Source organism: Pseudophryne corroboree, chromosome 7 (genome assembly GCF_028390025.1).
Source record: "Pseudophryne corroboree isolate aPseCor3 chromosome 7, aPseCor3.hap2, whole genome shotgun sequence".
NCBI classification, from domain to species: domain Eukaryota; kingdom Metazoa; phylum Chordata; class Amphibia; order Anura; family Myobatrachidae; genus Pseudophryne; species Pseudophryne corroboree.
In genome coordinates, this window is record NC_086450.1 from 144618298 (window position 1) to 144645090 (window position 26793).

The following is a 26793-nucleotide window of genomic DNA, read 5'->3' on the forward strand; positions in this document are numbered from 1 at the left end:
GTGTTCCCTCCATTTTCACTCTTTCCGAAGGTGATAAACATTAGAAGAACAAAGGTTCAGGCGATCCTCATAGTTCCGGTCTGGCCAAGGAGGGCTTGGTATCCAGATCTTCAAGACTTACTCATAGAAGATCCCTGGCCTCTTCCTCTACGAGAGGACCTATTACAGCAAGGACCGGGCGTGTATCAAGACTTACCGCGGCTGCGTTTGACGGCATGGTGGTTGAACGCCATATACTAGCCCGAAAGGGTATTTCCGGTGAAGTCATTCCCACATTGCTTCAGGCTAGGAAAGGAGTAACGGCAAAGCTTTACCACCATATTTGGAGGAAGTGTGTGTCTTGGTGTGAATCCAAGAAGGCTCCTACGGAAGAATTTCAGCTGGGTCGTTTCTCCATTTTTTGCAAGCAGGTGTGGATGCGGGCCTAAAGTTAGGCTCCATTGAAGTGCGGATTTCGGCCTTATCAATTTTCTTTCAAAAGGAATTGGCCACCCTTCCAGAAGTTCAGACTTTCGTGAAAGGAGTGCTGCACATCCAACCTCCATTTGTGCCCCCAGTGGCGCCATGGGACCTTAACGTGGTGTTGCAGTTTCTTATGTCACACTGCTTGGAACCTTTATGAAAGGTTGAGTTAAAATTTCTCGCTTGGAAAGTGGTCATGCTATTGGCCTTGGCGTCCGCAGGGCGGGTGTCGGAATTAGCGGCTTTGTCTCACAAGAGCCCCTATTTGATCTTCCATGTTGATAGAGCGGAATTGAGAACTCTGCAACAATTTCTGCCAACAGTAGTTTCTGCTTTTCACATGAACCAACCTATTGTGGTGCCTGTGGCTACTGAAGCCTTGGCTGATTCGAAGTCTCTCGATGTAGTCAGAGCTTTGATTATTTATGTCACCAGAACGGCTCAGATTGGGGAAACAGAGGCTCTGTTTATCCTGTATGCTCCCAACAAAATTGGGGTTCCTGCTTCTAAGCAGACTGTTGCACGCTGGATCTGTGATACGATTCGGCATGCTCATTCTATGGCTGGATTGCCGTTACCGAAGTCGGTGAAGGCCCATTCTACCAGGAAGGTGGGCTCTTCTTGGGCGGATGCCCGAGGAGTCTCGGCGGTTCAATTGCCGAGCAGCTACTTGGTCGGGTTCAAACACTTTTGCTAAGTTCTACAAGTTTGATACCCTGGCTGATGAGGACCTCAGGTTTGCTCAATCGGTGCTGCAGAGTCGTCCGCACTCTCCCGCCCGGTCTGGAGCTTTGGTATAAACCCCATGGTCCTTTTGGAGTCCCAAGCATCCTCTAGGACGTAGGAGAAAATAGGATTTTAATACCTACCGGTAAATCCTTTTCTCTTAGTCATTAGAGGATGCTGGGCGCCGTCCCAGTGCGTACTGTATCTGCAGCTATTGGTTGTGGTTACACTCATGTGGTGTTTCTTTTCAGTCAGGTCTGTTGCTGACGTTATTCATGCCATGGCATGCGGTATGCTATTATTGGTCGTCTTTACACACTGGTTGTGTTACATTTTCGTTCAGCATATTGTATATTTTTCATGCCGTCGGCTGGTGTTCTATTGAATGCCACTTTCTGCGGCATGTTCGAGGTGTGAGCTGGTATGACACTCACCGTGTTTAAACAATAAATTCTTTCCTCGAAATGTCCGTCTCCCTGGGCACAGTTCTCTAACTGGAGTCTGGAGGAGGGGCATAGAGGGAGGAGCCAGTTCACACCCATTCAAAGTCTTATAGTGTGCCCATGTCTCCTGCGGATCCCGTCTATACCCCATGGTCCTTTTGGAGTCCCCAGCATCCTCTACGGACTAAGAGAAAAGGATTTACCGGTAGGTATTAAAATCCTATTTTTTCTCTTATGTCCTAGAGGATGCACGGGTCCACATTAGTACCATGGGGTATAGACAGGTCCACCAGGAGCCATTGTCACTTTAAGAGTTTGAGAGTGTGGGCTTGCTCCTCCCTCTATGCCCCTCCAACCAGACTCAGTTTAGAAAATGTGCCCGGAGGAGCCGGTCACAGCTAGGGGAGCTCTCCTGAGCTTTTCTGGTAAAAGTTATATTTAGAGTTTGTTTTTTTACAGGAGGCTGTTGGCAACAGCCTGCCTGCAGCGAGGGACTAAGGGGGGGAGCAGTGTCCACCCTGCGGGGTCTAAGCCACTGACTCCACTGACTGGACACTGAGCTCCAGAGGGGTCTGATCGGTCTCCGCCACAGGGGAACCACTCGCCCCAGCAGCATGCCGCCAACCCCTTACAGAGCTGAAGAAGTGGTGAGTGAGTCACCGACCCCCCTAGGAAGCGGGGGGCTGGTGTGAAGATGGCGGCAACAGGGAGGGAGCGCAGTATTAACTGCGCTCCTGGAAGGTACCATAGGCACACAGGGGGTAATTCCAAGTTGATCGCAGCAGGAATTTTGTTAGCAGTTGGGCAAAACCATGTGCACTGCAGGGGAGGCAGATATAACATGTGCAGAAAGAGTTAGATTTGGGTGGGTTATTTTGTTTCTGTGCAGGGTAAATACTGGCTGCTTTATTTTTACACTGCAAATTAAATTGCAGATTGAACACACCACACCCAAATCTAACTCTCTCTGCACATGTTAAATCTGCCTCCCCTGCAGTGCACATGGTTTTGCCCAACTGCTAACAAAATTCCTGCTGCGATCAACTTGGAATTACCCCCAAAGTGCGGCACTGTGAGGGGCGCCCTGGGCCAGCGCTTTCCACCCCCCCCACACTGGTCAGCAAGTCTGTCGTGGTCCGCGGATCTCAGCCAGCAAAAGTCCTCAGGCCAGTATAAACATCTGAAGAGCGGGAAGACAGTGCCATTAAGGGGGCGGAGTTTATCAGAGCGGACCCAGCAGCGTTCCAGCGCCAGTTTCCTGCCTGCACAGCACAGGCAGGAAGAACAGGTCCCTCCACAGCAACTCCAACTGTCAGCTCACGGTACCAGGGGGTTGTAGAAGGGAGGGGAGGCTGTAATTAGACTGTGTGTCCTATTAAGGAGCACAGTCAGCGCAAACAAGGGGTCTCCATTTGCTAGAAAGCGCTGTGTGTTAAGTTGGCTCCAATCTCTGTCTCTATCTTGCAGTTCTTGGGGGGGAATCTCTGTCTGCCCCCACCTGTGTGTGTGTGTAGTGTTTATTGGTCTCCTTTAGCTATGTCCAGGGATACTGTGTCATATGCTGCAGAGGATTTATCCTCCCAGGATGATCCCATTCCATGTAATCAGGTTAGCACTGGTTTAGCACAGATACCAGCAAGGGAACCAGACTGGTTTTCCTCTACTAAAACTTGGATTTCTCAGATTTCTGACAGGGTTGCTAGTTATGAATCTGCAACCCAGGTATTGCAGAGCTCTATGGCTGTATGGCCCATGTCTGCTACCTCAGGACACCCCGCTATGTACCCCCACAAACGTGCGCTTGTGCATGTCACACAAGACGACACGGATACCGATTCTGACACTACAGATGGTGATGGGGATGTGTTGCGGGGGTCCACATCTCTGGCAAGGGGGGTGCAGTTGTTGATAGAAGCTATCAGGGATGTGTTAAATGTTAATGATACCACACCTGAGCAGGTTGAGGAGGCTTTTTTCACTGAAAACAAGAAAGCCTCGCTAACCTTCCCTGCGTCAAAGGAGCTGAATGCTATATTTGAAAAAGCATGGGTTAACCCTGAAAAGAAGTTTCAGATCCCTAAGAGGGTTCTGGTGGCCTTTCCTTTCCCTGAAGAGGACAGGAAAAAGTGGGAAAACCCGCCGATTGTTGACGCATCTGTATCCAGACTCTCAAAAAAGGTGGTTTTACCTGTTCCGGGATCTACCGCATTAAAGGAGACGGCAGATAGATTGATAACACACTTAAATCACTGTATACTGCCTCTGGGGCCATATTACGTCCCACTATTGCTAATGCATGGATTGCAAAGGCAATAGTGAAGTGGTCAGCTACCTTGCTTGAGGATTGGGATACGATGGATAGGGATGACGTTGCATTATATTTACGCAGCATACATGATTCTGCAGGTTTTATGATAGAATCCATGAAAGACCTGGGTTCCTTGGCTGCGGGAATTTCTTCCATGTCTGTTTCAGCTTGTCGGGGACTGTGGCTGCGCCAGTGGTCAGCCGACGCGGAAGCCAGAAGGAGCGTGGAGTCGCTACCCTATACAGGTCAGGCTCTCTTTGGGGAAGCTCTTGACGCGTGGATATCCACCACTACAGCGGGTAAGTCTCCGTTTCTTCCCTCAGCAGCACCTGCTCCGAAGAAATCCTTCTCCTCAGCTGCGCAGCAGTCCTTTCGGCCTAACAAACCTAGAAAGGCCAGATCATCCAATACCTTCTTTAGGAGGTAGGGTTAAGTCCAAGAAACCTGCCGCTGCAGGTTCCCAGGAACAAAAGCCTGCTTCAGGTACCGCAAAGTCCTCCGCATGATGGTGGACTGTACGGCACTCTGGTAGGACCTGTGGGAGCGAGACTCAGACAGTTCAGTCATGTCTGGGTATCGTCCGGCCTGGATCCCTGGGTAGTAGATATTGTGTCTCAGGGATACAGGCTGGAATTTCAAAGTCTCCCTCCTCATCGTTTTTTCAAGTCGGGCTTACCAACTCTGTTGGATGACAGCGCAGTGCTTCAAGACTCTGTCCAAAAGCTGGTGGAGGCACAGTGCCAGTGCCACCTCACATGCTGACCAAGGGTTACTATTCAAACCTTTTCGTGGTACCGAAACCGGATGGTTCGGTCAGGCCCATTCTGAACCTAAAATCATTGAACCCATTTCTAAAGGAGTTCAAGTTCAAGATGGAGTCTCTCAGAGCGGTGATACTAGGAATTCCCCCTCTTCCAGACCTGATATCACTGGATATCAAGGATGCGTACCTTCACATTCCGATCTGGCTGCTGCATCAGGCTTATCTCCGCTTCGCATTGCTGGACTGTCATTTTCAGTTCCAAGCCCTGCCATTCGGCCTCTCCACAACACCAAGGGTGTTTACCAAGGTGATGGCGGAAATTATGATACTACTCCGCAAGCAGGGTGTGAACATCATTCCTTATCTGGACGATCTCCTGATAAAGGCATCGTCCAAGGAGAAGCTGCTGCAGTCCATTGTTCTAATGACGTGACTGCTCCAGAGTCACGGTTGGATTCGGAATTTTCCAAAGTCATATTTGGAACCAACCCAGAGATTGTCATTTCCGGGAATGATCCTGGATACGGAAGTGCAGAGGGTGTTTCTTCCGCGGGACACGGCGTTGGTGATCCAATCCATGGTCCGGGATGTCCTGAAGCCACCCCGGGTGTCGGTTCATCAATGCATTAGCCTATTGGAAAATATGGTGGCCTCTTACGAGGCTCTCCAGTACGGGAGGTTCCATGTTCGGACCTTCCAACTGGATCTCTTGGACAAGTGGTCGGGTTCTCACCTCCACATGCATCAGAGAATTAGTCTGTCGCCAAGGGCAAGGATCTCACTACTCTGGTGGCTCCAATTGCCTCACCTCCTGGAAGGCCGCATGTCCGGAATTCTGGACTGGGTCCTGCTAACAACGGATGCGAGCCTCCGGGGCTGGGGAGCAGTCACTCAAGGGGTGACCTTCCAAGGACAGTGGTCAAGCCTGGAAGCCGGCCTGCCCATCAACATTCTGGAACTAAGAGCCGTCTATAACGGTCTTCTTCAGGCGGCCCCTCTTCTAAGAAACCGGGCCATTCAAGTTCAGTCGGACAACGTAACAACAGTGGCTTACATAAACCGACAGGGCGGAACGAAGAGCAGAGTGGCGATGTCAGAGGTGACAAGAATACTCCTCTGGACAGAAAAAGCACGCATTGGCGCTGTCAGCCATCTTCATTCCGGGAGTAGACAACTGGGAAGCAGACTTCCTCAGCAGACACGATCTCCATTAAGGAGAGTGGGGACTCCATCCGGAGGTGTTCAAGGAAGTAACAGATCTTTGTTGGGGGTCTTCCCCAAATAGACATGATGGCCTCTCGTCTCAACAAGAAGCTTCTGCGTTATTGTTCCAGGTCGAGAGACCCACAGGCAGTGACCGTGGACGCCCTAGTGTGTCCGTGGGTGTTCTAGTCAGTGTACGTGTTTCCACCACTCCCATTCATCCCAAGAATCCTAAAGCTCATAAGGAGAACAAGGGTTCAAGCGATCCTCATTGCCCCAGACTGGTTAAGAAGGGCTTGGTACGCGGACCTTCTGAATCTACTGCAAGAAGAGCCGAGGCCTCTTCCTCTTCGGGAAGACCTGCTGCAGCAGGAGCCGTTCGCCTATCAGGACTTACCGCGGCTAGGTTTGACGGCATGGAAGTTGAGCGCCTGATTCATGCTCGGAAGGGCATTCCGAAGAAGGTTATTCCTACCCTCATACAGGCTAGGAAAGGGGTAACGTCTAAACATTACCATCGTATTTGGTCGAAATATGTCTCTTGGTGTGAGTCCAAGAAGTTTCCTACTGTGGAGTTTCAACCTGGATGTTTCCTCCTCTTCCTGCAAGCAGGAGTGGATATGGGTCTGATTTTGGGATCTGTAAAGGTCCAGATTTCAGCCCTATCCATTTTCTTTCAGAAACAATTGGCTGCCTTCCCTGAGGTTCAGACTTTTTTGAAGGGAGTTCTGCATTTCCAACCTCCCTTTGTACCGTCTATGGCGCCTTGGGACCTTAACGTGGTGTTGCAGTTCCTCCAGTCGGATTAGTTTGAACCTCTACAGGAGGTAGAGGTCAAATTTCTTACATGGAAGGCGGTCACTTTGTTGGCCTTGGCTTCTGCTAGACGTGTGTCCGAGCTGGGGGCTTTATCATGTAAAAGCCCTTACTTAAACTTCCATGAAGATAGAGCTGAGCTCCGGACTCAGCAGTTTCTTCCGAAGGTTGTGTCGGCATTCCATATCAACCAACCTATTGTGGTGCCAGTGGCTACTGACTCCTCAATTACTTCAAAGTCCTTGGATGTTGTAAGGGCTCTGAAGATATATGTGAAGAAAACTTCTCGTCACAGAAAGTCGGACTCTCTTGTTTGTCCTCTATAATCCCAAGAAAATTGGGTGTTCGATACTTTGACTGAACTTCAGATCATCAGCAGCCAATCAGTTCTGCAGGAGCCTCCGCGCTCTCCCTCCTGTTCTGGGAGCTTTGGTACATCCCCATGGTACTAATGTGGACCCCAGCATCCTCTAGGACATAAGAGAAAATAGGATTTTGGTACCTACCGGTAAATCCTTTTCTCGTAGTCCGTAGAGGATGCTTCGTTTTCCTGCAATTGTTATTTGGTTCAGTACAACTTCGTTTTAGTTGAGTACTGCTTTGTTACTTGCTAAGTAATGTTTCAGCTGTTGCAGAGTAGTTCAAGCTAGTTGACTTGACGTGCCTTGTATGTGTGAGCTGGTATGAATCTCACCACTATCTGTGTAATTTCCTTCTGTCAAAGTATGTCGTCTCCTCGGGCACAGTTTCTAGACTGAGTCTGGTCGGAGGGGCATAGAGGGAGGAGCCAGCACACTCTCAAACTCTTAAAGTGCCAATGGCTCCAGGTGGTCCCGTCTATACCCCATGGTACTAATTTGGTGGACCCCAGCATCCTCTGCGGACTATGTGAAAAAGATTTACCGGTAGGTACCAAAATCCTATTATTACCAGTTACAGTATTTATATAGCGCACACATATTCCGCAGCGCTTTACAGAGAATATTTGGCCGTTTACTTCAGTCCCTGCCCCAGTGGAGCTTACAATCTATATTCCCTACCACATGTATAGGCACACACATTCATGCTATTTTTGTAGAGGTGCAATTAACCTAACAGTATATTTTTGGTTTGTGGAAGGAAACCAGAGTACCTGGAGGAAAACCACGCAAGTACGGTGAGAATATACAAACTCCACACAGGTAGGGATTGACAGCTTTTATGGTCGTGGGATTTAAAGCAATAATAATAGTAAATTGCAAAACCAGGAGTGTTTTTTGTATGTAATATTGTAGTCTATTTATATCCCACAACCAGAATTGTTGACAATTGGTGGCTTAGTAAATACCCTGAAATCTGTTGGGTTTGAAAATAATATACATATGATAATTTGACAGAGAACAACCTCCCAGATAAACACAAATGTAACTTCACGGATCAATATCTGTGTGTAAATACACTGTGATGTTTTCAGCCACAAGCTCTGGAGGAACTAACAGTAGAACAAGTTCAGGATGATGTTGAAATAGAAGCAGATGACCACACTGATGCCTTTACGGTAAGGTTTATGACTTTGTCACTAAATTAAACATATAAAATTGTCAAACTGCACATTCCAGTCCCTGGCGGCACCTTACCATCTGCATTCTGAGAATATCAACATTTCACATGGTGACCTTTCAGATGTAGATATTACGATCATAAAGCGGTGCACAATAATATAAGTAAAATATAACATTTAATGGATACTTTATAATAATATTTCTGCAGCAGGGTACATTGGTTTCCACAGGGAAACATCGGGTATAGAGATGGATCTTGATCCAGGCACCAACAGGCTAAAGCCCACAGGCTGTAGTACTAGGATCAGGTCCAGATGTTTCTTCTGTAAGGAATAAACCCCTTTTTTCTTTTCATCATCAAAACGTGAGTGCTGGTCTTTTTTTCTTTTCTTTTGCAAAAGTGAGTGTCTGTATCAATTTCCAGGACCCTGCACCACCATGTAAATTTTATTTGATTTTTACTGAGTGCTGTCATTTTGCTATGTTTTTTTTATATATATATATATATATATATATATATATATATATATATATATATATATATATATATATATATATATATATATATATATATATATGTATGTATGTACAGGTATTGTACTCTGTCTGGCTGTATCGTACTAATACCCTCTGTTGTTGCATAACTTAAAATGTCTAACACAAAGGGCGGGAAATCCGAGGACGCTCCTGCATCATGCAGCGCATGCGCCAAGGCTTTGTCTGAAGGGGAAGTTTTGTATGATGGTCTGTGTACTATGTGCCATAAGTCTCGCAGTCCGCAGCTCCTGTAACCAATCAGGAGCCACCTTGGGTGGCGTTCTCAACAATGTTAAATACACTTGTGACACGCCTTACGCCCCCTATGGGACCTCCTGTACCATTACAGTCACATTTTGTCCCTATGGTAAATCCACCTTGGGTGGATAATTTGTCTACCCAGTTGCAGCAATTGAATCAATCTTTGGTTAGACATAAGACTGCCCCAAGCCACTCTCATGTCACGGGGTCATCTAAGGGGGCCACTTCCTCCTCACAATCCACTAATCTCTCAGAAAATTCTTCTGAAGAGGACAGGGAGCACACTGTCCCGTCAGACACTGATCCAGCTGCTTCTGACTAGGAATCTACAACTCAGGTTGATATCCCTGAGCTAGTGGTTGCTATTATGCAGATCCTGCAAATATCAGATGAGGATGAGGATTCCACTACGGTGTCTAAAAACCTGATAAGTTTAAATGTCAGAAGGTAACTAAAACATTATTACCGCATTCTGACCATTTAGTGGACATACGACAAGAACCCTGGATTCCTCCAGGTAAAATTCTCCCTGTCTAAACGGATGGTAGCTCGCTATCCTCTCCCTACAGAGTTGTGTAACAAGTGGGAAAATTCACCGCTGGTGGATTCCCATGTCACCCGTCTGGTGGTGTCATCTACTCTGCCTGTTACCACTGTCATCTCACTGAAGGAACTGACAGATAAGCGCGTGGAGGGATGCCTGAAGTCTGTTTTCTCCCTTACAGGTGCTGTACATAGGGGGTCATTCCGACCCGATCGCTCGCTGCAGTTTATCGCAGCGATCGGGTCGGAACTGCGCCGCAATGCGTCGGCGCATGCCAGACGGCCGAAGGCCGTCGTTGCTTAGTGATCGCCTCTGCCTGATTGATAGGCAGAGGCGTTCGCTGTGCGGGAGGGGGCTGGACTGCGGCGTCAAGCCGCCGTTTAGGGGGCGCGGTCCGGCCAACGCAGGCGTGGCCGGACCATTGGGGGGGGCGGCCCGCGGCGCCTGCGTGACATCACACCCAGCCGCTGCGAACTGGGCAGCAAAAAGGTTCTCCCAGCCAGCCGCAGGAGCAGCGCTGGTCGGGAGTTACTCCTCAAATACAAAAGCAACACCGCTGTGCGATGCTTTTGCATTTCTGCGGGGGGTGCCGGCACTGACATGCGGGGCGGACTAGCCCTGTGCTGGGCGTCCCCCCGCATGTCTGAGTGCCTGATCGTAGCTGTGCTAAATTTAGCACTGCTACGATCAACTCGGAATGACCCCCATAGACCCACTATAGCAGCCTCTTGGGCTGCAAAAGGAATTGAAGCATGGGTTCAGGCATTAGAGAACGAGTTGCCCCAGGATATATCTGACAATGCTAGACAATTCCTGTTTCATATTACCACCGCCGCCTATTACATTCAGAAGGCGTCCTCTGAGGCGGGTGTGTTGGCAGCCAAGGCGTCTACTACGTCCATCCTGGCTCACCGTATTCTGTGGTTGAGGTCATGGAAGGTGGACCTGGACTCCAGACATCTTATTTGGGGAAGACCTCAATAAAATTGTGGCTGATTTGGTGGCTGCTAAGACTGCCTTTCTCTCTAATACTACTCCTTCTGCACAGAAGACACAAGGTACCACTTTTTGCTCCTTTCGACCTCAAGGGGAAAGCAAAGACAATCACTTACCCAAGACAATCTCGTGCTTCCAAAACCAAAAAGCCCAAGGCAAAACAGTCCTGGACAGGCCGTCAGCCTGCTTCTAAACACGACAAGCCTTGTGCATGACTGGGCAGGCCTCCCCCTGGGGGACCCCAGGGTGGGAGGCCGACTTTTGCAATTTACCTAGGTCTGGTTAAAGACCACTTCAGACGCATGGGTGCGAGAAGTTGTCTCTCACGGGTATGCAGTCTCTTTCAAGAGACGTCCCTCTCGCCAGTTTTGCACCACGGTTATCCCTTCGGATCCGTTAAAAGCGCAAGCTCTTCAATTGGTTGTGCGTTCCCTCCTGGATACATGAGTGGTGGTGCCAGTACCTCAGTCCCAGAGAGGCAGAGGATACTACTTGACCCTGTTTCTAGTACCGAAACCCAATGGGTCCTTCCGGCCTATACTCAACCTCAAATCACTGAACAAGTTTGTGAGAGTATCCAAGTTCTGTATGGAAACTGCACTCAATTGTACTGGCCATGGAACCTGGAGATTATATGGTATCCCTGGATATACAGTATGCTTACCTGCATATACCTATTGCCATATCACATCCGCGTTATCTGCGGTTTGCTATTGGCAACCTACACTTTCAGTTCCAGGGTCTGCCATTTGGACTAGCCACGGCTCCTCGGATCTTCACCAAGATTATGGCCGTGATGACGGCTCATCTCCGTTGCCAGGGAGTCAGGATCCTGCCATATCTGGACGACTTGCTGATTTTGGCAAACTCCCACGATGTCCTCCTCAGTCATCTGCAACTGATGGTAAACTTCCTCCAAGCCCACGGGTGGCTCATCAACTGGAAGAAGTCCTCGCTGGTCCCAGCTCAAAGCATGGTGCACCTGGCGGTACTGCTGGATACACACAGCCAACAGCTGTTTCTATCTCCAGAGAAGGTCCTGAAGCTTCAGGACAGGATCAGATACTTCCTTTCTCGCCCAAGAGTGTCGATACACTCGGCAATGCAAGTACTTGGCCTGATGGTGTCGGCGTTCGACATGGTAGAGTACGCTCAATTTCATTCCCGCCCTCTGCAGAGGTTAATCCTTGTCAAGTGGGACGGCCTGCCTCATCGGATCAGGTCTCACATGGTCTCCTTGACTCCGGAGGTTCGTCTATCGCTGACCTGGTGGCTACAGGACCAGCAGTTGAGCAGGGGCCGTATCTTCTGGATCCCCAACTGGGTCCTATTCCCTACGGATGCTAGTCTGAGGGGTTGGGGCGCGGTGTTGGAGCAACACTCTTTCCAGGGTCGGTGGACCAGGGAGGAATCACTCCTCCCGATAAACCTTCTGGAATTAGGGGCAGTGTTCAATGCTTTGTCTCTCGCCCTGCCTCTGATACAGAACAGGCCTCTTCAAGTATGGTCAGACAACGTCACCAAGGTGGCATACATAAACCATCAAGGCGGCACTCGAATCCGCATGGCAGTGATGGAAGTGTCAAAAATCCTCCGTTGGGCGGAACGCCATCTGCCAGCAAGATCGGCAGTGTTCATTCCGGGAGTCCTCAACTGGGAAGCGGATTTCATCAGTCGTCAGGACGTGCACGCCGGAGAGTGGAGTCTTCATCAGGAAGTCTTTCAACTCCTAGTGGACAAGTGGGGCCTACCAGATGTAGACCTGATTGCGTCTCGACACAATCACAAAGTTACAGTCTTCGGATCAAGGACCAGGGATCCTCAAGCAGCATTCATGGACGCACTGGCAATTCCATGGAACTTTCGGCTGCCCTAAGTGTTCCCTCCGGTGTCACTCCTGCCCAGGGTACTGCGGAAGTTCAATCAAGAAGGAGGAATACTACTTCAAGGGGGTAATTCAGAGTTAATCGCAGTAGCAAATTTGTTAGCAGTTGGGCAAAACCCTGGGCGTCATTCAGAGTTGATCGTAGCTGTGCTAAATTTAGCACAGCTACGATCAGGCACTCAGACATGTGGGGGGACGCCCAGCACAGGGCTAGTCCGCCCTGCATGTCTGTGCCGGCCCCTTCCTGCAGAAGTGCAAAAGCATCGCACAGCGGCGATGCTTTTGCATTTCAGGAGTACCTTCCGGCTAGCGCAGCTCCTGCGGCTGGCCGGGAGAACATCTTCGCTGCCCAGGTCGCAGTGGCTGCATGTGACATCACGCAGCCACCGCGGGCCACCCCCCCCTCACCCCAACTGCCCAGCCATACCTGCGTTGGCCGGACCGCGCCCCCTAAATGGCGGCTTAATGCCGCCGTCCAGCCCCCTCCCGCCCAGCGACCGCCTCTGCCTGTCAGTCAGGCAGAGGCGATCGCTAGGCAATGATGGCCTTTGCGCAGTACTGACCCGATCGCACCGCTGTGATAAACTGCAGCGTGCGATCGGGTCAGAATGACCCCCCCCCCCCCCCCATGTGCACTGCAGGTGTGGCAGATATAACATGTGCAGAGAGTTAGATTTGGTTGGGTTATTTTGTTTCAGTACAGGGTAAATACTGGCTACTTTATTTTACACTGCAATTTAGATTTCTGTTTGAACACATCCTACCCAAATCTAACTCTCTCTGCACTTGTTATATCTGCTCCCCCTGCAGTGCACATGGTTTTGCCCAACTGCTAACAAATTTGCTGCTGCCATCAACTCTGAATTAGGTCCCTGGTTCTCAGACCTACAGGGTCTATCGATAGAGTGTCCTCTTCTACTTCCTCAACGCCCAGACCTCCTCGTTCAGGACCCTTGTGTCTTCCTGGACCAGGCCAGACTGGCTTTGATTGTGTGGCTCTTGAAGCTTCACTCCTGAGGGCCAAAGGATTCTCCGAGATGGTTATCCAAACTATGCTGAAGGCCCGCAAACTGGCATCTGCGCGGATTTATTACAGGGCCTGGAATTCTTACTTCACCTGGTGTGCTGCTAAGAATTACGATGCTCACAAATTCAGTGCTTCCAGACTTCTGGCTTTTCTGCAACAAGGCCTGGACTTAAGCCTTTGTCTGGCCACCCTCAAGGTTCATCTCTCTGCCTTGTCGGTGTAGGTTCAGAGAAAAACTGCGTCTATTCCTGACGTTCATACTTTCACTCAAGGTGCTTTACAGGTTCAGCCTCCCTGTGTCCCTCCTGTGGCTCCATGGGATCTGTCTGTTGTCCTGAATGCCCTGCAAGAGTCCCCATTTGAACCTCTTGAGTCAGTGGACCTTAAATGGCTCACGGTCAAGGTCCTGTTCCTACTGGCTATTGCTTCTGCTAGAAGGGTGTCAGACCTAGGCGCTCTGTCCTGCCATCCACCCTTTCTGATATTTCACCGTGACCGGGCATTTATTTGCCTAAGGTGGTGTCATCTTTTCACCTTAGCCAAGAGATTGTGGTTCTGGCCTTTATCTCTTCTGATTTGTCTTCCAAAGAGCGGTCTTTGGATGTGGTAAGAGCTCTCCGTATTTATGTGGAGAGGACTGCCTCTATCAGGAGGTCAGATACTCTTTTTGTACTTTTTGGTTTTCACAAACGTGGCTGGCCTTTGAATAAGCAAACATTGTCAGATGGATTAGAATGGTGATTGCACAAGCATATGCGTAGGCTGGACTTCCATCTCCTGCTGCTATCAAAGCCCATTCTACTCGGTCTGTTGGACCTTCTTGGGCGGCCAGCCGTAGCGCGTCTGCTGAACCATTGTGCAAGGCGGCTACGTGGTCCTCAGTAACACGTTCATTAGGTTCTATGCCTTCGATACTTCCGCCTCCCAGGATGGATGCTTCCTTTGGACGCCGGGTTCTTATACCCGCTACGGCACATCCCCTCCCATGAGGAAATGCTTTAGGACATCCATGATGTTTCCCTATGGAAACCAATGTACCCCGCAGCAGAAAAGGAGATTTATTATAGTTTACCATGGTTAAATCTCTTTCTGCAAGGTACATTGGTTCCACAGGGCACCCGCCCTGATGCACCTAGCTTCTGTGGGTTTGTGTGGCATTAGCCGCTAGTCCCTTCTTCTGTCGTGAGAACGTGGTTCTATGTGACTAACATCTACCTTCTCTTTTACCTGCTCCTGCATTGGACTGGTTAACGAAACTGAGCTCACAGTGCCTGGAGGTGGGGTTATAGAGGAGGCCCCAATGCATCCTGGGACAGTCTAAAGCTTTAGCCTGTTGGTACCTGGATCAAGATCCATCTCTACACCCCGATGTTTGCCTGTGGAACCAGTGTACCTCGCAGAAAGAGATTTAACCATGGTAAGTCTACCATAAATCCCCATTTAATGCTATATGTCACCTTTAAAAACAAGCAATAAAATAATGGTTAAAATTGATTGAAGAATGTGTATAGAAAAAAAGAAAGGTAAATAAAATATACTACTAAGGAGGGAATTCAGTCAGATGCGGTAATTTACTGTGTGTGAAAAAGGGTGGTAGCTTAGGGTTTTAACACCCGAGGTTATTCAGTTAGAGCCTCTTTTTCTCGTCCGGTGAATTACACTGTTAACAGGCGTTAACCCATAGTTCTGGGAACTTATCCCATATTCTATGTGTTAACGTGGTTGTGGCACCTGAAAAACAGGCTATTTACCTGGGATTTCTTTTTGAGCCTGCTCAGGCTCGGAAAGAAATTCCCCATTAACTGCAGCCTGCGGGCTGCCTTCAGGGCTAATTGAATGGCCCATCTGCTTTCGTTAGCGCATGGTAAATTACTGTGGCTAATTGAATTCATCCCCTAACAGTGTGTCTCTGAGGGCTTCCTATATTAATATATATTGAATGTTTTGTATTGAAGTGTGTACAATAATTGCAGTTCACTTTAGTATAAAGTTAAGCTGGGTACACACTGACACAATGTTAATGAATGACAGAACGATCACTGTTCTGTCCTTCATTAGCATACATGGTGTCGCTAGTGATATGGTCAGGTTTGATGTGCAGCACATCAAACCTGACGACGTCAATAGCAACCGCTAGTGCGCGCATAACGGGCATACACAATGGCCGATATGGCGAGAATTGAGCGATATGTCGGTCTGATCAGCTGGATCAGATGACATATCGCTCAGTGTGTACCCAACTTTACCTTGTAGAAAATATACTGGATCAAGTATTGTGTGCATTTGTTGTGCACAGTCACTTGTATTCACAATCAGCAAAGCAATTTGCTAGAACATTAATCTTAATATGATGTCGGTAATTAACCAATAACCACTCTTAGGGCCTAATTCAGGGTTGATCGCAAAAGCAAAATCTTTCTCTAATGGGCAAAACCATTTGCACTGCAGGTGGGGCAGATATAACATGTGCAGAGAGCGTTAGATTTTGGTGGGCTATATTGTTTCTGTGCAGGGTAAATACTGGCTGCTTTATTTTTACACTGCAATTTAGATTTCAGTTTGAACACACCGCACCCAAATCTAACTCTCTGCACGTTACATCTGCACCACCTGCAGTGCACATGGTTTTGCCCATTAGAGGAAGATTTTTCTTTTGCGATCAACCCTGAATTAGGCCCCCACTTGGATCCCGAGCGATCAAACGCCCGACAGTTGGCATGCAGACTAACAGGGACTATTCCCATAGTTGGTGTCAAAAGAGTGGGAATAGAACCTGTGGTGAGCCTGCTGCGTGGCAAGTGCAGCAAACCCACAAGGGGCTCTGTTGCGCTAATACCCCCCCCCCGCAGTCGGTATCCCAGGGTCGATATGCTGACCTCTGGGATCCCCACCGCCGGTCTCACAGCCCCAGCCCCCTTAAACCTCTCTTTCACTAAAGTAGTAGTTTCACTCCATGGGGTCAATCCAATTAGGTGTGAGGTGGGTCCTGCAAACAGTTGAACTCGCATTGCAAATTTCATTTGCAATCCAATTCCAGACTCGCATTGATTTTTCAGAAGAAATGCAGGCTTTTTTGTGAGCACCACCCTGAGCAGGTTAAAATAGGGGATAAAAATGATTTGACACAGAGCCTGACTCCGATTTGCACAGTATTGCACAACCTCAGGGATACAGCTGTGTCATATCATACAACTAAAATGCTAATACAGCAGGCGGCATCTGTAGGAAATAGACTTTTCCTGCTAGCATCTGGGATCCGAGTGCTGCGTCCAAAGATGCCCTCTGCCAGTCTGCATAAGCAAGCTTACTTAGACTGTCTGTCTGAATCCCTCTGCCGGGTCCAGGATGTCTGCATCCGACGACTCCTATCCTGGACTTGACACACCTACAAAATGTGGCTGACACTCCCCTGTGTTGAAGAACGGTCCCAGTTACTGCCCCCAAATCCCGCAACATGTCAATCATGGTGCAGCTAAGGGGGAACTGCGAGCGATCTTGCAGGTCCCACTCTGCACGTATGCAGATCGAGTCCTGCGCATGCGCAGTTCCCCCACCATCTGATTTATATGTAATCTAACAGGTTTGCATCCAAATCTGGCCCACGGTACATTCCTCCCAATTAATAATCATGCACTTGGAGTGGTTTAAATTGCATAATTTGGCCAATAAAGACATGTACGTTTTCAGGTGAATAACGGGGTAAATGCTGTGAAATCGATACATGGAGGTGTTGTATTAATGGCAGAGGGGTTTTTAACTTGCAGATAAGAGCTAAAAGTGTTTGTTCCAACTTTTTACAGAATTGTATAAAAACACAAAATTATTTCTGTACCCCACAATGATGCAAAGACTTGCTAAATTTGCTAAAAAAAAAAGAAAAAAACGCTTGCTATCATTTATCATTTTTGGCAGTGGATTTCTTATTGGTATAGTTCCGCCGTATGATGTTTATCTTAATAGCATAGCTGTGAAGTAATTAACAGGGAATATTGCAAGGTCTATGTTACTTAATAGCAGTGGCCACTTTATTCGTTTACAAGAGTGGAGTTTCAATTAGCGCTAATTCATATTCTTTGGTTACGCCTAATATTAATAATGCTGATTACTTAGAAGTGTATTCATCACAGGGCATTATTCACATTGAGTATTTTATTTGTGTTTTAAAAACACATGCATACAGTCCTGAGCTTGTGTCTAGTTGGCGTTTGCTCAGCACTGGCCTTGTTAAAATGATATGTGTAGGAAAACATGTGACGCTTCCTGCTGTGTGTCTGTGCTTTGAATGTAAAAATCCTATCCTATATAATAAAAGGCTAACACTGCTCCTCCCCTCTATGGGGGGACTGCAAGTGTTTTGCGCACTGGTGGCCAATAGATGGCACCCTACGGAGCAATTCAAGTGTTGCTTCATACAGGAGCGTGCATTACTGTTATGTTGTTGTGTCATTTTGACGGGCCGGTAACTAGTTACATAATATAGGCCTTACAATAATCTTGGTTAATTACTCAAAGCGCCCCAACAATCCAGGTTTTAAGTATATCCATGGCTGAGCATAGATGGTTAAATCAAATTGACTGAGTTACTAATTAAATCACCTGTGGCTAAGCATGGATATACTTAAAACTTGGACCATTGGGGTGCCTTGAGGACTGTGTTTGGGAACCTCTGAGCTATGCTATTAATACCCCTTTCACACCAGAAATGCAGGGACAAAACCCGGAATTCTACCACGGGCTCATGCAGGGACATTCCCGGGTTGGCACCTTTCACACCAGCATTTGGAGCCGAGACATCCCGGGTCTGCACCTTTCATACAGAACCCGGGATGGCCCTGCATTTTCTGAAAATGGGCGTCTCAGAAAAGACAGAAGACCAGGAAGTGCCCTGAATAGCCAATCAGCATCAGCAGAGGCAACCCGGGAAGGTGGGACATGTCCCTGCACCATTCACACTGTCCAGGGTCCAGTGATCATCCCGGGACCAACCCCGGTCGATTGCAGGGTTGAAATGCGGGGACAGAAAACCCGGGTTTTTGTCCCTGTACCCTTTCACACCGAGAAATTTCCCGGGTTGATGCGCGTTCATGTGTTTTAACCCGGGAAATTTATGGCTGTGTGAAAGGGGTATAAGATAAACAGCATACTGTATGGTGGTACTATACAAATATTAAAACCATTGCCAAATCCTTATTGATATTTAATACTGAGGAATATCTCTACAACCTCTAAAGGAAATAAGAATAAGGATTAATTACAATTAATCGCACCTATATAATAAGAACCTGCTTATGTGTACTGCTAAGCAATAAATATTATATGCCAAGCGTTCTGATGAAGTCTGTATACGGATACTTAAATAGAGGGAATATGCCTTATATGAATAGAACTTGCAACTCAATATAAATAAATCTCTCTGATTTCACAGAATACATGGAGTAAAACTACTACTTTAGTGAAACGGCTCGACATCACATTAAGACTATAATGTTACAACAAATTGCTTTGATAGTTTACGATTACAAGTTAATATGCAGAACAAAGGCACCCAATACATTATCTACAGGGTAACTTTATACTTACATTGAATTGCCAAAAGTCATAGGATAGTTGCCTAGTATTGTGTAGGACAATCTCTAGTCCAGGTAAGTGCAGCAACTTGACATGGCATTGATTCCACAAGTGAATGGTAGACATCTGGAGAGATGTTGACCCATGCCATCTGGATAGCTTCCCATAGCTCCCTGATATTTGTAAGTGCAGGATCTTGGATGCGAATGGACCACTCCACTGGGTCCCATAAATGCTCAACTGGGATCATGTCGGGAAGACGTGGTGGCCTCACCATTTGTCGGAAATCTCCAGAATGCTCCTTGAAATAATTCTGGACAACTTGGGACAGATGACACAGTGCATTATCCTGCAGGAATATTTCATCATTGTTGGGGTTTATAAAGGACAAAAGGACATGAAGGGCTGCAAATGGTCACCAAGCACTGCATTGTATTGTATTGCTTACCAGTCAATGACGTGTTCAGGTGGACTAGTGGACCCAACCCATGTCACGCGAACACACCCTACACCATTATGCAACCACCACCAGCCTGCATGGTTGACAACTGGGATTCATGGCCTTATAGGGTCTGCACCACACCCGAACCCTACTATCAGCCCGAAACCACTGTAACTGTGACTCGTCAGACAGCGCCACATGTTGCCAGTCCTCCAGGGTCCATTAGGAATGTCACCAGCCCAGAGGCACTCTGGTGGGTCTTCTGCTCCCATATCCCATGGAGCTAAGGAACGCAGCAATGACCTGCTGGATATGCATCTGGTACCTCCTGCATTTATGGCCGCTGGTCACGATCATTAAGCAAAGGTGGTAATGTCTTCCATTCCTAGTACACACATGACACCTTAGATAAAGAAATGTTGAAAGTCAACACAACATCGGAAATGGAATGTCTCATCCGTCAGGCACTCACTATTACGCCCCATTCGAATGCCGATAATTCATGTCTCCTTGCCATGAGCAACGTACCTGGTGTTCAAACTGACTCATGAGATGTCAGATTACAACTGATCAGGTCTGGGCATTTCCAAGATGTCACAGTACGGTGGCGAAACCTACCATTACCTTTACATACTGCTATTCCTTGACTTTTGCCACTTCAGTGTAAGTGAACTGCAACAATACAAATCATTCAATATACATAATATAAGAAGCACTCAGACACACATTAGTATACCTTATTTACTTTTTTTTCTTTCTATATACTTACAGTACTTAACTATCGATTTTAACGAATACTTTGGTACTTGTTTTTAAATATGTTACATAAAAAATTAACTACTATTATGAAGTATCCAATATAAGTTATATTTTAATAATATAATAGTGCACCAATTACAGACTCCTTTCACTTTCCTTAATCTTGAACTGTCCTCTAATCAGTCTGTGGTGGTATCCCTTATTCAGTTAAGTAATAAATATAAATAATATAATTGATGATTTACCGGGGCACAAATGATATTTAAGAGTTAATTCCAGGTGCAACAGACACATTCTTCTCGCATAATGGCAATGTGGACAATCTGCGGATTTTGGGGGTACATTTTGGGGGGAATTCAGTTGTTTTGGGCGTCTTATGTTCCCGTAGAAAATGGGACTGGTTAGATGCTCAAACAATTGTCAGTATTCAATTGTGTTTGGATGAGTAACTATTGGCCATAGGTCTGAATCAGAGATGGACGCAGATCTGGACTCGGCAGCGATGTGAACATATGCTTATGTAGCAACAGGCGTCTGAGTGAAAAAGATGCCTCCTTCCAGCATCACAGATCCATACAGATGTGTCCTCTTACATCCTTTCTGCAGTCACCCTAAACAGCCCTTGAAGTCGCGCCATGCCGTGGCGGAACTCTGTAGCGTTGTCTTTTTTACGTATTTTTTCAGTGAAAATGTGTCTTAGACACAAAGTAATATAATAGGATGCATAAGCAGCAGCTTCTTATTAAAATTAAATGCAGCATGTCTATTATCTTTGTGTAATTGCGGCTGCATCTGCATCTGAAATGCCACGTTACAGTGTTTTCTATGAAAACACTGTAGCATAGCATTTGTATGCAAGTACAGTCGCAGTCACACACAGAATCATCAAGATATTTGTGTGTTAATGCACTTGTAGTTCTTGTTGTGCTGAGGGCTGGAGTGTTACTATTCTGCCTTCATTCAGTACCAGCCTCTAATAAGAGAGACATGAGACATGTGAGGATGGGGTTACGTCCTCATGGAGTCTGACAGCTCCACCCGTTCCTCACCCAGCTGGGTGACGTTATGGCCATTATAAGAAATGATAATCCAGTCACAAATGGTGTACTAAGAGGAAAGAGTATTTTTGCTCTTTAATTCCTTTGCCAGGCCTAGTGATTAAACCCGAACTCCTGTCATTATGTGATGTATCTGCTTGCTGTGTTCCTGAAACCTTTGCAACTGTTGCCGTGTGATTCCTGCACCTCTAACAATAAAGGTCATAATCTTGGAGTTTTCCTCTCTACACAGTTCCAAGTTGAGAGTGCAGTACAGTATGCTTTATGCAAATGCTGCTACAAACTCCTTTCCTTGTGTACATACGTTCAGCCTAATGTGCAAAAACTGAGGCGCCCACTTTTAACATCCGTGCACACTGTAATACTGATTGGTGCTTCCTTTTACACCACCATTGGTCGCAACCATTGACAGTTGTGCCACCGTTATGGCAGGTGCATTGTCTCTGTCTGATCATGGTCTCCTATGCCTGCATCTGTGTAAGCAGCCGCTTGCATTGACACGTCCCCGACACTCCTATAACACGCCCATTGAACTGACCATGTTTGCTTGCACTAGTAACCTCCTCCCAGTCATCGCCCAGGACGCCGATCACTTTTCCACAGCATTCCTGATACCATGCGTCCCCGTCACAAGAGTGCCTTTGTGCATACACTTTGTATAACGCATGCGCCGTAGAAATTTGGGCAGTTACAAAAAAATCACTCGACTATGTAAACATCGGCGTGGCGTGCATCTCTGAGCCAGGCCCACAAAGAGTAATATCCACAGAACACTATGCGGATAATCCCATAAAATATTCAAAGCTAGGTGTAAAAGCAAGCCCATACATGATCACATAGCTAACGTATGCTTATAAGGCTTGCTGCTGAGTCACGCGCATCTGGCAAGTGTTAGCAAACTGCGATAAATACGCATCTCTGTATCTCACTGCGATTATGAGTCCGATGTATCTCTGCTATGTTTTTCCATACATTGGCGTTTTTGAGTTGCAACAATGCGAATGTACGCAAAAGAACAGTACAGTATCCTATAGAAATATTCAATTATGTGAAGTGTTCATTATAAATGTAATATCTTCACTTTGTTTCTTTACTTACAGGCTTATTTTGCTGATGGAAACAAAGTAAGTTAATTTTGTTTCATTGACTAGCTTGACTGCTCCTATTCTGCTCCTGCAGACCGACTCAATTTAATTTCCTGTTTACGGCTTAAATTCTGTTCCCAGCAACAAGACCGCGAGCCGGTGTTTTCGGAAGAACTTGGCCTTGCCATAGAGAAACTAAAAGATGGCTTTACTCTTCAAGGATTGTGGGATGTCATGGGATAAGACGTTTCCCATCATTGTCAAGATAACTAAGAAATTGCTACAAAACAACATTGCTCAGGTTATTATACGTCCTACAGCTGAAAAAAGCATGGTTAAGAGAGGATTATTCCCAGAGTTCTGTGATAATTAGTATGTTATGTATTATTCGGTAACAGCTTAGAACCAATGTTTAAATGTTTAATTACCTAATAATTGAATTAACTTGCTACGCCCATACGCACTGGCATTAAATCAATGTAACACACGTTGCTCATGTTTTGGAACATTTTGGTTTTCTGAATGCAGCCTACTCCATGCAGGTGTGATACAGGATCCCACTGCCGGCAGTCACATGACCGACACCGGAATCTTGACCTTTAGAATGCCGTTGGGACGCGGTAATTATTTTACCCCTCCCCTGCCCCCTACCTTAGCCTTAACCCGCCTGGGGAGGCGTCTGGGGCTAAGATAGTGATGGTGGCGGATAGGGCCAAGACCCCAGGGGGTAGTGGCTAGGACTAAGACTCTGAGGGGCGGCAGCTACAACTAAACAACCTCCCCCCCTCTATTGACTAACCCTAACACCCCCCCACCCCTTTCCCCCTACCCTCGGGATGTCAGTATTCGGTGTTCCGGCACCAGTATTCCAAATGGTGTCAGGATTCCATTGTCTGTCACATGACCGCATCCCCTCCGTGCAGTGCATGCAACATCCTACCTCTCTGACTGTCTGTTATTACCCAGTTTTGTTTTATCACGGTTTCCAATTGTAAAGCGCAACGGAATTTGCTGCGCTGTATAGGAAACTTTTAGTAAATATCAGGACGTCTGTTGACCCCCAAATGTGAGGATAACTGCATGCTAGCAACCGCGTGTCATACATTTGCATTTAACAACTGTTTTAAATGGCGTTTGAATTTGTGTTGTTAAAACTCCAGTGGATATAAACCCCAACTCCTATAGCCTCTATTTAGAGCCACATGCAGAGCATTTTACATGAGACTCACCTAAAAAGAGAACAATAAATCAAATACAGGTTGAGTATCCCTTATCAAAAATTCCACATTTTTGGTTCCCCTACTGAGATAATGACACATACACATATATATTTTATTATATACAGTATATAATAGATCGATATATACGTGTATGTCATTTTTAGTTACTTATCTTTGCTATGTTTATATATTTATAATACAGGTTGAGTATCCCATATCCAAATATTCCGAAATACGGAATATTCCGAATTACGGACTTTTTTGAGTGAGAGTGAGATAGTGAAACCTTTGTTTTTTGATGGCTTAATGTACACAAACTTTGTTTAATACACAAACTTATTAATAATATTGTATTAAATGACTTTCAGGCTGTGTATATAAGGTGTATATGAAACATAAATGAAATGTGTGAATGTACACACACTTTGTTTAATGCACAAAGTTATAAAAAATATTGGCTAAAATTACCTTCAGGCTGTGTGTATAAGGTGTATATGTAACATAAATGCATTCTGTGCTTACATTTAGGTCCCATCATCATAAGATCTCATTATGGTATGCAATTATTCCAAAATACGGAAAAAATCCGATATCCAAAATTCCTCTGGTCCCAAGCATTTTGGATAAGGGAGACTCAACCTGTACTGTTATTTATATATTTATAAACATTACATATGTAGATCTCAAATGGCATTTTATAGGCAGCACATGAGTTATGAGTTTGTGCAAGGACATGCAAAATACGTCAGTTTTTGTTTTCCGTTCCTGTGGAGTTAAAAAAAAAAGGATTATTTAAAATGTAAGCATACTTCTGTTAAATATTTGTTTATTCCTTGAAAAATAAACTACTCAAAAAGAAAAAAAAAAAAGATTTGCATTCAATATTATTATAGTTTGCTGCATCTGTTTTCCTGTAGAAAGTGCCATATATGTAATACACACACACATACTCCCTCTCCTGGTTAGAGATGGTATTGACGCAATTACATCTACAGTTCTGGTCAAAATTATTGTCATCCTTGTACATTGTGTATAATAACGGAATGTAGTGAAACCACTTTGGTCCACACACACTGGTGTTCACCGTATTAAAGGAAAGATGAAGTCTGAGAATTACCAAGGAATTTTGGAGTGAAAAGTGCCCCCCAGCAGGGTGGTAACTAGGGGTATGCGAGCTGAGCGAGTGACCCAGGGTCCTGAGGGTTGCACAGTTGCCGCCCTACAGCCCCTGCATATGGTACGGAGAATGGCAAGCTGCAGGACGCACGTTCTGGGCAGCGACATACTTCTCGATGAAGGCAGCCCCACCCCCTTGGTGTGATGCAATGGCATGACAAATTATGTGCTCAGGGAAAAGGGCTGGCACAGTGGTGCAATGCTTCCCTGTTTCGGCACTGCTACCCAGTGTAAGAAAACTAGGTTTGAGTCGAAGATCATGGACCCCACAGCACATTACAATCCTAAAGCACATCCAAAAGCACAATGAATTGTTGAAAAGGAAAACAATGTTTTAAACTGGCAGCAATTAGTATTGATCTTAATCCAAATGAAAATCTTTGAAGAGAGCTGAACTCTGCCATTGGGAATAGGAATCCTGCACACATTCCAGAAATGCAGGGGAAGAGTAGGAAAAAATACCAGCAAACAGGTGGAACATGTTTATAGGGGATGCAGTTAAAATACCAGTTGTCTGGATCCCGGAGTTCAGGAGACCGATGCCGGAATCCTGACAGCCTGTATAATACCGCCAGACGAAATCCCGACCTCCGCAGGGTATTCCCACTCGGTTGGTGGGTCCACTCCACCAACCGAGTGGGAATATAACCTGTGGTGAGCCACCGTGCCTGAAGCATGGCGAGCGGACTCTCCTCGCTGCCAGGATTCTAACAGACGGGATGCTGCTGCCGGTATACTGACAGCTGTCCTCCCGTCTGTCGGTAAAACATACTGATTCCGTTTACAGATTTCTGAAAGAAACACTTGGAGGCAGTCATTGTTGGCAAAGGGAAAGCAACCAAATATTAAGGAAGGGTGCCTTTAATACTGTCCAGGTCATATTGTTTATATCCTAAATGACATTACAACTTGTAAATTGAAATGGATTTTTTTTTTGGCTCTTAACTATGGACATCCTATCAAAATATTCTGATGATACGAAGTTGGTACATTTCCATTTGTTTCTGACAGTATTGTACAGGTTGTACTCCATATGCGAGGGGGCTAATAATGTTGCCCAAATCTGTACCCGATTATGGCTTATTGGCTCCTGTTCCACTAAGAACCTTAGAAAATTAGGGGACTAATTCAGACCTGATCGCAGCAGCAAACTTGTTCTCTTATGGGCAAAACCACCATGTACACTGCAAGTGGGGCAGATGTAACGTGCAGAGAGAGTTAGATTTGGGAGGGTTATATTGCAGGTTCCATTGGTTTCCACAGGGAAACATCCGGGTGTAGAGTGGATCTTTATCCAGAGGCACCAACAGGCTAAAGCTTTAGGCCGTCCCAGGATGCATTGAGACCTCCTCTATAACCCCGCCTCCAGGCACTGTGAGCTTAGTTTCAGTTGGTGTCTGCAGCAACAGGTCACTTAACAGGTGGGCTGCACTGGGCAGCCCTGAAGAAGCTTTTTCTGACAGAAAATGTCTTCAAAACTGGGCTGTCAGCGCTGTATGTCATGGTGACACTTCAGCGCTGCAGCTCCATCACCTCCCAAGCGGCACTGCATTCCCGGGTACTTGCTGTGGAGATGCTTCGACTTTAGGCACGCGGTCACAGTCACTCTCCTAGTTCGCGTGGCTGCTACTGGGAGGAGGTAAGAGGGTTCCCCAGGCGGGACCCACCATTAAATCGCGTTTCGTCCGCGACCTAGGGAGACGGGTCGCGGCACTGGCGTGGACACGGTCGCCAAGCAGGGACCCCACTAGACCACCAGGGCAATAAAGCACAGGTCGGGTGTACTAATGTCCCATTTAATAAGACTCGCTAGTACCGGGGTAGAAGTCCAGCAAAGGGGAGCTGGCGCTTTACCTGTAGCCTCTCCCTGGCCCAGGGCGACATCTACTGCAGATTTTCCCACTCTGGAGCTGCCTCACACTCTCCTTCACTCCCTGACTGAGACACTGGGCGCCATCTTATAAGCATAGTTG

General features: G+C 46.6%; 1 protein-coding gene across 4 annotated transcripts in view; it reads left to right on the forward strand.

The window, feature by feature from the left end:
* The window catches only part of BBS5 (Bardet-Biedl syndrome 5), a 149519-nt gene extending 125024 nt beyond the window's left edge, over positions 1–24495 (forward strand). For 2 of the 4 annotated variants that reach the window (XM_063933708.1, XM_063933706.1), the window contains 3 exons: positions 8175–8258; positions 22440–22463; positions 22566–24495. In XM_063933708.1, the coding sequence (XP_063789778.1) occupies positions 8175–8258; positions 22440–22463; positions 22566–22667 (210 nt within the window). In that variant the 3' untranslated portion in view covers positions 22668–24495. The remainder of the gene's footprint in view (positions 1–8174; positions 8259–22439; positions 22464–22565) is intronic. The other 2 variants (XM_063933707.1, XM_063933709.1) reach the window with 2 other exon arrangements.
* Positions 24496–26793: the final 2298 nt, after the last annotated feature.